The following is a 13,718-nucleotide window of genomic DNA, read 5'->3' on the forward strand; positions in this document are numbered from 1 at the left end:
TGCATTGACTGGTGATATGGTGTTCCGTATCAATTACAGTACTCCTTACTGAGACACACACACACACACACACACACACACACACACACACACACACACACACACACCGTATCAATTACAGTACTCCTTACTGACACACACACACACACACACGGCCCTATTTTCATCATCCCTAAACTTCTTGCCATTTTTTGTATACTATATTGTTTTTTTTTAAATAGTTCAAATAGCCGATCTACAAGCTCAACAATCTACAGTACATGCAATGCTATTAGTAGCAAGAGGTCAGCTGGCAGCTCATTGGGACCGGAGTAGCCTATGTCCCACAGCCTGGGGCAGGCCGTGCAGAGAGCACAGAGGGGGCAGGTGCCCAAACCCCAGAATAGGGACGATTTTGGAGTGCATGCCGGTTTTTTGTGGGGATCCCTTGTGCCATTTCACATCAGAAATGTAGTAGGCTACATTGGATGTCTTGGGGCGCCCACTGGCCTTGTGGTCCATGCGCATGCCACATGTAGGCTCTGGCCTGACAGCGCGTCGCTGTCGCGTGTTCGAGTCCCGTTCATGACGACTTTGCTGCATGTCTCTCCCCTTCTCTTTTTCCCTCTTCACTTGAAAATATCAATAAAGGCAGAAAAGCCAAAAACATTAAAAAAAACATTGGATGTCTTATGGTTATATGGTAATGAAGCAAGATGTTCTACAATAACTTGGCCAATGTCACTAGACAGTAAAATAAATACATTTTAAATCTGTACATGCCTGGCCTGGGGAACCATCCATAACCGTTACAACAGACCCCATGGCCGCGCATGCATGCGCACGTGGCCGCACATGCACAATAACGATGAAGCTTGAATTTGGAAAAGTGAAAAATATCTGTCTGCACATGGTGCCCGTGTGCATGTTCGTGTGCATGTCATCAATTGCTCAACCCACCCACTGAGGAGAAAAACGTGTTCAGATTGACCGACAGACAGACATTCCAAGAATTATATGTAGGATAATTCTGATGAATTCTAAATTGTAAGATATTCTTTTTCCTCCTTTCCTGTAAGACAAGATACACTAAATTGTAATATACTTTCTTGGTTCTCAGTGTAAAAAACATGAAGGTACATAATAGCCTACACAAAAATACTGACAATAATCCATACATTTTATTTATAGGAAACATGTACCATTATGTCTATATTTCAATGTTTGAGAATATCAGCATTTTTCTCAATGATGAGATTGTAGGGTTTTTTCATGATACAAAAACAATATAATTTAACATTTGTACTAAGCAGCTGTAGAAAACAATTACATTATTCTGTGGTCTCCAGTGAATACATCCAAACTGACAAATTGCATTTTACACACCTGTGAAGGTAAAATGCTACCAAATTCCTTGTGCTACAAAAGATAGCTTCTTAGCAAGAGTTGAATTAAGAATTCATGAATGCTGACTTGGTGTCCCGTCGCGGCGGTTTCGTGGGTTTGATACCAGCCAAAACCTCTTTGGCATACTGGGTGTGGTGGAGGCCTGCTTCCCGAAGAGCCTGTTCCACCCGCACTCTTGGGTCAGACACAATCTAGAAAACAGATACAGTAAAAATGTAATCTCATACACTAGTGTGCACTGATTGACTGGTCAGCCTTGACGGTTTAAAGGTTCATTGGAGGAAAAAGGTTTACCTCAGTCAAACATTGTTGTGATCACTTATGTAAAGTGTGTGATAGTGGCTGCGGTTACATGAGGGCTTTTTCATTCAGAATGAAAACTTCAGAATTAATTAATTCAGAAGTAAGTTTTTTGCTGCGTGTTTACATGGGAAATGGTCATTCCGAATGAGTGTTTACATGGACAATACTTTTAAATCCCATTATTTCATTCCACATCAGGTTTGGGGCTGGGAAGGCTTCTGATTGGATAGGGGGCGGGGCGGATATGTTTACGTCCAGTGGTGGAAAGTAAATAAGTACATTTACTTTAGTAGTATTTCTACTTTACTTGAGTATTTCAAATTTCCAATGCTTTTACTTCTACTCCACTACATTTCAGGTAAAACAAAAATAATAATAATAATAATATAAAAACACTTTTATGCCATATTTGCGAACGCAATGAGCACTAACTATGAGACCCTGCAGATCATGTCTGTGTGTGTCTGTCTGTCTGTCCCGCTGTGACACCACCCGCCCGCCACCAGAGGGCGCAGCTGTAGCACACACACACACACACACACACACACACACACACACACACACACACACACACACACACACACACACACACACAGTAGAAAACTTAAAAGAATTACTAACTAAAAAGAAAGTACGTAATTTATTCTAATTGTTGTTATTGCAATTTACGAGCTGCGTTCGCTTCCCACGTTTGCGCGTCTTACTTGTACTTTATATTTGATGTATCCTGTAGTAGCCTATGAGAGGTTGCTCTCAGAGATGTGAAATTAAATGTCTAGTTTCTTATAATTAATCGCAAAACAAGAGCATAATATAGCCATACCAATTACATGGAAACAAGCATGCACAGAAAGACCAGAATGAACTTAAATCCGAATGAGTGTTTACATGAGTCCACAATTGTTTCAATAGGATTTAAAAATTGAATAATCCGGTCAGTTACATCAGATCTAAGTTTAAATCAGATTGGCCATTTTCATTCCGATTTAAGTTTTTGTAGGTGTTTACATGACAACTTTTAATAGGATTTAACTTTTATTCTGAATGAAAAGTGGATTTAACTGTCCATGTAAACGTAGCCAGTGTCTCACAGAAGAAGCCAAACAATATCCAGCGCTGCACACATCACCCAGTGTTCTTGCTGTTTGTTTGCACTTGATAGTACCAATGTCTATGTACACATTTTGCATTGCAATCGCACTGCGACGCATTGTGAGCTTGTCGACCTGCTATTTTCATAATATTTTATACATTTGAAAACTTGAAATGGGACATTCTGCATACTGAGTACTTTCTACTTTTGGTACTTTAAGTACATTTTGATGCCAATACTTTTGTACTTCTACTCAAGTACATTTTGAATCCCAGACTTTTAAGTTGTAACAGGAGTATTTCTATATTGCTGTATTGATATTTTTACTTAAGACTTAAACATTTTCACCACTGTCATCATAGCATAATGATCATCATACTGCTCACACACCTCACGCCTGTACTGACCCTACATTTATGTTTATACTTCCATTAAGGTTTATATTATATTTTATAGCCTACTTTCCCACTCCCATCTGCATGCTGTATATGTTCTTTTTTAATTCTATATAAGAGTAATGCATCAATGCATCAACTTATGTATGTATATATAATACATTGGCGCATACTGTAGACAAAGAGGCAGAGAGATCTGGAGAAAGGGCAGTGCAGTGTTATCAGCTAGGTAGCTTGCAAACATACTGTGGGGAAAGGAGTCACCAGATTGCGGTATGTTTTGTTTGGTGATGTGAAATCATGAGAACATAAGGTAAAGGTTGTTTCTAGGCCTCGCAATAGCTCACTTGGATGTCTGTATACGTGTTGATGCTATACAGAGGTTTGTGCAGCACAAACTCATCCTGCTCGAGACGCTGTCGGCTCTTCCAAGCCTCTGTGTGTCCCATCATCCTCGCTGGGTCTGCCTCTGCCACCACCGCCACCTGAAATTAATAAGAAAGCGTTCAATATTGTGACATTACTGTTGACATGACTGTCTTCTTACTTTCCGCCAAAAGGTGGCAGTGGCACCCCAATTCAGCTCGGAACAGTTGGAAGTGTCTAAATCTCCCAGTGTGTCAAGTGAACTGAATCAGTGCAGGTGAAAAGGTTAAGGGCTTATAATGGCCCACCTGATTCCTGAGAGCCTCCAGACGATTCTGCCTCTGCTCTTCCTCTTTGAGGCAGTCCAGCTGTCGAGCCTCCCTCTCCTCCTTGCGACGATGCAGCATCCCCTCCCGAAACTGCACCCTAAGGGGCCGCAGAGAAGACCTACATCAGACCACTTTCCACCACTAACATCACCAACTATCTCTCCTAGTCCTGACACATCATGCGCCTCAGGCTGTGGAGGCATTTATGAATTTGCCGGACTACAGCTTCTCTCCCATTATTGACCAATGACCATCCTCATCTCGCTCTTGACCCCTTTTTACCGGCCTGAGTTGCCCGTGTCTCATCATCATAATCACGTTGGTGGAGAAAATGGATTTGCCTATTCGGAAGGGCATGAATGAACAGTTCAGAGTCAGAAATGTTTGAACAGGATGGTGACCCTATACTTTAAATCAATACACCCACAAGTCAAAGGCTAAACAAATTAATGTTTTAGCTTTAGCTTTAATGAAGCTGAAGGAGGTTGCTGTAGTACTGTCTGGGTTCTCCTTTAGTAACCTTGACGCAGTATTGCTGCAGCCGAAGCGGCAGGTCCCGTGGCGCAACGCTCACCTTTCCTTATCTTGCCGAGCCTGCTCTTCCATAACGGCCCTCAGCTGGGCGAGTTTCTCCTGGTCACTCTTCTCCATTTCCTCCCTCCTCCTCTGCTGCTTTAAATAAAAGTGCCTAACCTGAGGAGAAGACAAACATTCACAAAGATTGACAACGAAAGGTTAACGACAACAATAACAGCGGCAGCACTTCCCCGTGAGTCGGCTCCGGAGGAACTTAAAGATCTTCATGTCCTATTGATTCTGACAGCACCGAAATCAGATAGGAGTAAATAGAGAGAATGAGATGATATTTCATTGTCTGCCAGGCCATTTGTGCCAAATTATATGGAATCCAATGCTGCCTAAATGCTCTCATTAATCAGAGAGCATCTCAGGTTGCACATGGCAGAACCCCTTAGGACGGAGTTAATGAAATGGACACACAAGCACTCCAGTGCACTGTACACACTACACACTCTAGCTCTAGCACAAAGAAACATTATCAGTTTGAAGAACACATTTAATTATCTTAAATTCAAAGTAAAAATACCCTAAAACATTAAAAAACAATTTGTGGGGTTGTTTAAAATGTTTAAAAGAGTCCATCGAGTCAAAACATTCTAAACCCCATAAACCACACAGGTTATGTAAGCAAGTTTACATCGTAGCTCAGTTCACGAATTAAATATTTGAATAGTCTAAATGACAGCTGTTAGTCTCGCAAGCTACACGCTGAGAACAAAGGCTAAAGGTGTTTTTACCTGTATCATGTGATGATGTGATCTCTGAAACTGATGTACTTTACTTTGTAAATGTATTCATGCAAGATGGATGGTTTGTGGATGAGGGTTGAGAGATGTTACATGAAACAGAAAAAAAATACCAGGTCCAGGGAAGAAAACCCTCTCCCATAACGCTGATGAAAACTCCCAAATACACATCCTATAGGCCTCATTCACACGTACCAAACACCAATCAAGCAAATGTTTGGTCGTTTTTTTGGTTTTTTGGGCCACCACAATGCTTTTCCAATGGGAGTCACATGGTTTGACCAAACATTTTTGTATTCTGATTTCCTGGTTTTTCAGTTATTTCCAGTGACACTGTCGTACAACAATATATAAATTAGGCTTCATGGTAATAATAATAATAATAATAATAATAATAATAATAATAATAATAATACCTAGATTTATATAGTTATTTTCTAAGTACTCAAAATATTTTTACATACAAAAATATGTCTTAAAGTAAAAAACAGTTAAAACAGGGTGGGGAAGAGGTGGGTTTTTGAGGGCAGTAAATGCGTTTACTTTTTCCTTCTGCTTTGACCTGAAGGCTGCGTCTCTCTCCTGTTCCCTCATCATCCTCTCCTGCTCTTCCTCCTGTCGTCTTTCCGCCACTGCCGCCTCCAGCCTCGCCACTTCCTCCTGCTGGGCACGCCACTGCTGCAGCTATACATGTGAACACACAGGGTTGGGGAGGTTACATTCAAGATGTAATTGGTAACAGATGACTAATTACGTGCATGTTAATTGTAATCAGTACTAAGTAATGTTCTAATCTAATTACCTTGGGTAGTTTGGATTACCCCAAAATCAATAGAATACGCTGTAAATTCAAGTAATCCAAAGGTTACTGAAAATAACACACATACACACACACACAGTCTCACACACACACACACACACACAGTCACACAGTCTCTCACACACACACACACACACACACACACACACACACACACACACACACACACACACACACACACACACACACACACACACACACACACACACACACACACACACACACACACACACAGTCTCTCACACACACACACACACACACACACACACACACACACACACACACACACACACACACACACACACACACACACACACACACACACACACACACACACACACACACACTCTCTCTCTCTCTCTCTGGCCCCATACACACATATCAAAAACGTTCTGTGTGTCTTGTCTGTGTTTAATGGCTGTCACAATGCTTTTTCAATGGAAGTCACATGGTTTAACCAAACAATTTTGTTTGATGGGCAGAACACAGCCATCCAAAACACAAATGTTTGGTCAAACCATGTGACTCCCATTGGAAAAGCATTGTGGCGGCCATTAATCACAGACAAGACACAGAACACAAGTTTGATAGGTGTGCATGGGGCATACTGTATGTGTGTATGGGGCCGGTCTCTCTCTCTCATATTAACAATCAAAGTTGGAAGCGTGAGTGACAGGTATGCTATGCAGCAGGCTCCCGGCGGCATGGTGTGTACTGAAGTGTTACATTTCAACCCGCCAGGCACATTCACAGATCTATCAGTTGAAAGCTTAAGCAGCCCCGCAGGACGAGGCTGCACATTAACATGGCCTAACTCACATTAGCACCGTCCAGCCGCGTCATCAAATCAATCATTCATGGTGCTTACTAGCTGACAAATACCAACAACTAGCTTCCCTGTTGTTTAACCCACTTAAATTCTATTATACTTAGTTGTATGTTTTTTTCTATATAACTTTGTTTATTGGTTTTTTTCACAGAAGCATTATTGAAAAACTGAGTTTGAAAAATAATAAACATTAACAGCTTCTCTTAAATAAACCCCACAAGTATGACATAAAAGAGTAAACACATTGAATTTTCACCCCAAAGAAAAAGGACAACAGAAAACAAGACAAACAAACCTTAAATACAAGATCAGTAAAAGTTGAAAAATAAAAGGCAGACAAAAACAGACAAAACAACAGTACACAACATCCTATATATATAAGAAAATCATAGGTACATGATACATCCATAATCCAATACAATACAATCCATACAATCCAATCACAGTATAAGCTACTTTTAAAACAAAAGTCCAGCAGACCTCACTCATCCCCAAGCAGAGACGGATTCAAATTCTGAATGAATTGAAAGAATGGACCCCATATCCTCCCAAACCTATCGGAAGAACCATTCAAGGAGTGTCTAATCTTCTGTTTTACACAGTACAAGGTGTCCCTAACCCAATGAGTGTGAGAAGGGGAAGTGGGCGATTTCCAGTTGGTCAGAATTAGTCTCCTAGCTAACAGTGACAAAGGCCAAAACATCCCTCTCTGGTTTAGAGAGTGACGGTATTGAGGGAAAAACACCAAACAGGGCCCCCAAAGGTGTGGGCTCCACTCTTTGCCCGACTATCTTTGATAAGGAATTAAAGATATCGGTCCAATATTTGTGTAGAGAAGGGGCAGAGCCAGAACGTATGGATGAGGTCTGCGGGAGCCTGCTGACATCTATCACACTCAGGAGACACATCATTATATATTCTAGACAACCTGGCCTTGGTGTAGTAGACACGGTGTAGTCATTTACATTGAATAAGAGCATGCCTCGCACAAATAGAGGACCCATGTATACTTAGTTGTATGTTAAATAGCAAAAGTAGTGGATCTACAAACATGTTCACAACACGTAGCTTGTACTGTACATCGATCTTTCCATGCCAAGAAACACTAGTGTGTAATTTCCTATATGAGGTTAAAAGGGGTCAATCCTTCCTATAGGCCTAATCCATATCCATTTGAATGGATGGGTAATTACTTAGCCTAAGATTTAGACTCTCTGTTAGGGACCGAGTTGGTTGGAAGGAGAGAGACAGGGAAACTTGTTGTAGGTTTAAATTAAAGCAACATTGCCGGTCCCTCTACTGTACCCTCTACTGTACTGTACTGTACTGTACTGGCACACCCGAAATTATCATATACAGTTAATATGTGCTTGTGTGTGTGTGTTAGGTTGCGCACATGTGGTGAAAAACAACCATGCTGTTTTCGTGCTCACCTGGTCAATGCTTGGTACCGGAATCTGAACATGTTGCAGGCAAGCTGATGTAACGGTGTTTCGTATGGGGTTTTCTACTTGTATAAGATCAAATTCAGTAAGGTAAAGGGCGTGGCATCAGGGACGCTTCGACAACCTCAACAGTTGTCTAGGGCATCACCTGTAGGGGGGCACCAACCTCCCAAATAAACAAACAAACCAACCAACAAATAAATAAATAGTACCGTACATGTCACCAATAGTATATGGCATAACATCTGGCAGGTGTGGACGGTGGGTGAGTACACTGCCGGTCTGTTCCAATGAAAAGGTTAAAGTCATCGGGGGGCAGTTTAGAAAGAAGAGGCAATAGAGGAAGCAATGAGACAGAAGTACAGAGGTGGCCTCAGTTGTATTAATAATACTAACACTAAAACCTTATTTTGAAAGCACGTGTTCTCCTCCTGTTGCACCTATACAGGGTGCCAGAACGTCCAGAAACGCCACATAGCAACAGGGGAGGTGTTGCTTTCACCTAGTAGAGACTGTGATTACATCAGGGAGAACATGTAGATCAGTACCGTACTGTAGCTTAGCACACGTTAATATGTAACAGTGCTGTTGATACCACAAAGTCCACCGGAGAACAGGCACGGAGAAAACAAACTTGCGTAATGGATCTGGATGAGAGAATTTATTTTTGTACAGGGACTTTTTCTTTGTACCTACGTATATTCTCACTTCATTTCTCGCTTCCGTTGTCGTCACCGTACTGGCCAACTCAGCCTCTTCCCACCTGAGTACATCGCTACAAGTGTCATAACCAAACTTCTACGATGTGAAATGTACAATAGCTCATCAAACATGTCTGAGAGTGAGACATCTGCGGGAGGCAAAATAAATACCACTGCAGAGGATTTGGGTTTGGGCAATTTCTTCACAATGGCTAATTAAAATCCAAGAACAAAGATAGCCAATTACAATACCTATGATTTACAGCCAATAATTATGGTCTCTTTCACAGATTACGGTCTCTTGTTGCTCCAGACAGTGGAGCAACAAGCTGTAGGATTTTATAAATTCAGTAATAATTTTCATGATTACACATACTGTAGTCATTTGAATCTATCTTCTCTTTGTATAACCATTCACTAAAGTTTAATAGCTACAGCTGTGTGATGATCAATATCATCTGTGTCACATATATAGACGGATCCATGCACCGCAGCTACAGCCATCTGTACAGGTCCGAAAGGTTATCGGTCGGAGCTCACGTCTTGGCCTGTGGGACAGACTTGCCCTTCAAAGCAGGGAGGTTCAAACTGGCTCTGGCACATCATTTATACTGGGGTTCCTAACACAGCATACAATGTGCCCCAGAAGGGGAACAGGTTAGCATTGCACAGTCATGTTCCTGATGAGGTCAGTCCATCCAAGATAGCCCTCACCTCCACCAATAACCTCTCTGGCCCCAGCTTGGCAGACAGGAGGTGAAATGAGGAGGGAGCCTGGACATCAGCATGTATCTCTGGAACAGAAACTGGCATACTGTACGTGTGTGGCACTGGCCCATTGTGGCAACATTTCGAGAATATTGTAACCTGGAGAGCACAATAATTTCAGCATTCCCGGTCTGCACTGCAGTCACACTTCTGCCCTCCATGTCCTCCACTATCTCTTCCATTTAAAGCAAACATTTTATAAGACACTATATGAGGCATATTTGATTGATGTCACTAATCACAATCAGGTGAATCTATTCATAGTTAACTGTTACGTACTGAATATGTTGTATGAATCATATCATGGTCAAGTCTATCTGGCAACGCTGCACCTTGGTAAAACCAATGTTTGCTATAGTCACAGTTATCTTAATTTGCCATTTCATACTAATATGTCATTTATTTGTCAAGCTTCACTGTGCATATAGAGTTATGACAGCATTTTGTCCTAAATTAAAGGAAAGTACAGTGACTTGCCAACAGCAGCACCATCCACTGCCAAAATCATACAGTTCACATGCAATCAGAATGCAATAAAAGCATGGCTGATGTTGTGAGAGGTGGTCAATAAATCATGATCAACTCTGGGATGCTACAGGAGACAGAGGCAGCAGCTGCAAAAACAAAACATTAGCAGAGGCAGATTGAATGGAAGGAGAATCCATCTTATCCGCCGGACGCGTCACTGTGCTGCCATGATAAAGGCACTGAAACGAAAGATTGGCTGGAAACAGACTTCCATCTGGGACCCCACACACACACACACACACACACACACACACACACACACACACACACACACACACACACACACACACACACACACACACACACACACAATCTCTCTGACACGTGACGCGTGTGAAGGTTGAAAGTTTGGTATCTCGGGGCTGAAAAATACATGAAACATGGTTCCCTTCAGTCATTTAAGGAAGTGAATTTATATTTTACAGATCAGATGTTCTCCAAATGACACAAATTCAGCTCTGATTGACTACAGTGCATGGATACACATTGGGGCCAAGTGGTTGTCAATTCATAGTGTGTGTGTGTGTGTGTGTGTGTGTGTGTGTGTGTGTGTGTGTGTGTGTGTGTGTGTGTGTGTGTGTGTGTGTGTGTGTGTGTGTGTGTGTATATAAATCTTTATACTTTTATATTTATATTGACAGTGTCTCTTACCCTGCACTAGCCAAGACGATTGATTGGGTATATGCATCTGTAAACTTGAATTATATTTGTATTTATTGCGATGATGTGGTGTTATTCTTCTGTACTGTACCTATTGTCCTTTTGTGCCTGAATTTCCCCCCGCGGGATCCGATCAATATATATTTTTCTTCCTGGCAACAACCCTGCTATTGCATTTCAAAGCCTCGTAGCTGTTGAAAATAAATCTTTTTTTCTCACAAATGATTACATTTATACTTATATTATATTTATACTTCATCGTATGACAGTGTTGTACATAAGTAGCTAAAATAGCTGACCTCTAAGCTGACAGCGTGCAACACGTTTTTGTGAGATTGTAGATCTATTTCTTTACATTTTAGAAAAACTGCAAATGTTTGCTTGTAACGACATGCCCAAAATAGGGATACAATGGTTATAGACCAGCAGCCGGGGGCGTGGAGTGGGAATCTTGGTATATAGTTTTTTTTATTGGCCTAAAATATTGTCTATATACAGTACATACTGTACATTCATGAATCCACTAGCTGACTGGCTGTCATTGAGATTATATGTGACCACAACCTATTTTCAAAATGTCATTATGCTTTAAGTAGCATCTGACATGTCAAACTAGGGGGTTTTCATGATTCTGAATCCATTACAAGCATTAGTTTTGCACAAAGAAACACTCCTTGGGCTAAAGATGGCCATAGCCGTCATCACAAATGTGATGAGGTCATATTTGGTTTTGGCACATTTGGGCATGTGGCTATAGCCGCATTTACCCCAATGAGTGATTTTCGTGCAAAACTAAGCTAAACACTATGCTACTTAAAGCATATTGGAATGTCCAAGGCATGTATACCATGACACGTCATAGCTGGCAGAAACCTTGTGTGTAGACACTGTACAGTCTACACACAAGGTTTCATCATGATACATGCACATTACCAAACTGTGACATGGTTTCTAGCCATTTTTGATCCCTGTGTGGGAATTCATTTGTGGGATGACAAGAGTGGTAAATACATATTTTTCAAGCTGATTGTTTGGTTCAAAACTTTCTTATAGTATAGTACTATACCTAAACTATGTGACCTTCTAGTTGGTTGACTTGCGACGCCATCCAAACTACAGTTTACAAACATGACTGGGATGTTCTTTCCATGGGTTACTTTTTTTTGTGCAAAACCAAAGACACAAACACCCTGGAGACAGCTACATCATGCAAGCAAGACAAGGCCTTCCTTATTAGCTTGTTTGCATTCACAGCCCATCCCAAGGGGCATCTAACGTGTGAGCCACTGGCAGGCTGGTGTAATAAGCAGCCTAGTCAGTGTGTATACTACTACATGTCATGTCTGCATGCCCAACCAAGTCATTCTCAAGTAACACCTCCGCACTTAAATAATGAACTTTTGAGGTAAGTATAAGGCAAAATGGATGTAACAGCACAATGTCCCCTATTCTAGCAAATGTGAATGATTCTACCATACAAAGAAATAGGGCAGAACGGCAGACTGCAGAGACTCCATATTGGCTGCAGAACACTGAGCAGGCACATTGCAGTTATGATTCTGCTCCTGAAGGAATTGATGCTCTGTAGGCAGGCATTGTACTGTGGCATAACTGCCAGCAATAATGCATGACACATAAGTACTTCTCTGAGCCATAATGTCGCTGGGCACAAACCCAGCAGTCGTCGGGAGGGGATTTTCGGCTACTGCATATATTCTAAGAGACACCGCTTGGTGAAATAAATAGTGTCAACAATATTATATTATCCACTAACTTTGCCCCTGAGGCGAGAACAGATGTGCTGCTGGTGCCGGCGATCACCGTGGAGCTCCAGCTCCTCCTGGTGGACGAGCCTGGCCTCCTCCAGTGTCAACAGGGCCCTGGTCAGCAGGTCAGCTCGGTCCCTTCGCCAGCTCTGGCCTGTCACACTCAGCTGGACCTGGCTGTAGCGCTGCCAGTCCAAGGTTCGCTCGTGCTCCGTCTGGAACAAGTAACAAGATTGATGGGGGAGGTCAAGTCATTGATTGGGGAGGTCCCGCACTCAAGTTGTTATGGAGTCTGTTTAATTAATTAAATTGTTGGACAGAACATTTAATTCATATAGAGTATGTGTGCGTGATATCATCATCATACCCGGAAATTATGCGGGAAAGAAATACATTCTGACCATGACAGCCCATACAGAAAAGTCATATTTGATTGCATTAAACTCACTTTGCCACTACTTTATGCACGCGCACAATTCATACTTTGCTCATCTGTTATTCTAGAGTCTAGACTCTAGAATGAATCCAGCGCAGCGAGTTCATTGAGACATACACACAAGTCAGAAGGTTAATTATTATTATTTTATTATTTTCCCGGACCCCCTACATTCATTCTCTAACAGTAATTAATTCTGGAGTAATAACTTATTCCATGTCATGTAACTTATCATGCAAACCTAAATCCATAAATACCACAGTAGTTTTTTGCATTTATATATATATATATATATCTCCTACAGATAAGGGTGTGTGTGCAGAAACTGTGTTGTTGGGGTCTAAACATGTACCTTCTGTGTGACATGTCCTGAAGGGAAATGGTTCTGTTGTGTGAGTGTGAGAGCTGCCTGTTGTAGTTATTCATCATTGTGTCAGCACTCATACAGAGGCAGCACCACATGGCTGCTTCATTGGAACAGAGGGAATGATATTCATCTATTGGGCTAATGGCGGCTAACTGACAGTGCGAAGGCATTAGACGGCTGACTGGTTGTATTGAAAACGAG

At 41.6% G+C, this 13,718-nt stretch overlaps 1 protein-coding gene across 1 annotated transcript in view; it reads right to left on the minus strand.

The window, feature by feature from the left end:
* Positions 1–1,430: 1,430 nt before the first annotated feature.
* Positions 1,431–13,718, minus strand: part of LOC310866927 (coiled-coil domain-containing protein 148-like) — a gene marked incomplete at its 3' end in the record, with an annotated part of 32,890 nt that continues 20,602 nt past the window's right edge. The window contains exons 10-15 of the mRNA XM_083776722.1: positions 12,723–12,929; positions 5,741–5,881; positions 4,447–4,565; positions 3,852–3,969; positions 3,525–3,662; positions 1,431–1,577 (exon numbers count right to left, since the gene is read on the minus strand). Of these exons, the coding sequence (XP_083632848.1) occupies positions 1,431–1,577; positions 3,525–3,662; positions 3,852–3,969; positions 4,447–4,565; positions 5,741–5,881; positions 12,723–12,929 (870 nt within the window). The remainder of the gene's footprint in view (positions 1,578–3,524; positions 3,663–3,851; positions 3,970–4,446; positions 4,566–5,740; positions 5,882–12,722; positions 12,930–13,718) is intronic.

The sequence above is a fragment of the Protomyctophum parallelum genome, assembly GCF_964188405.1.
Source record: "Protomyctophum parallelum genome assembly, chromosome: 11".
Taxonomy (NCBI): Eukaryota; Metazoa; Chordata; class Actinopteri; order Myctophiformes; family Myctophidae; genus Protomyctophum; species Protomyctophum parallelum.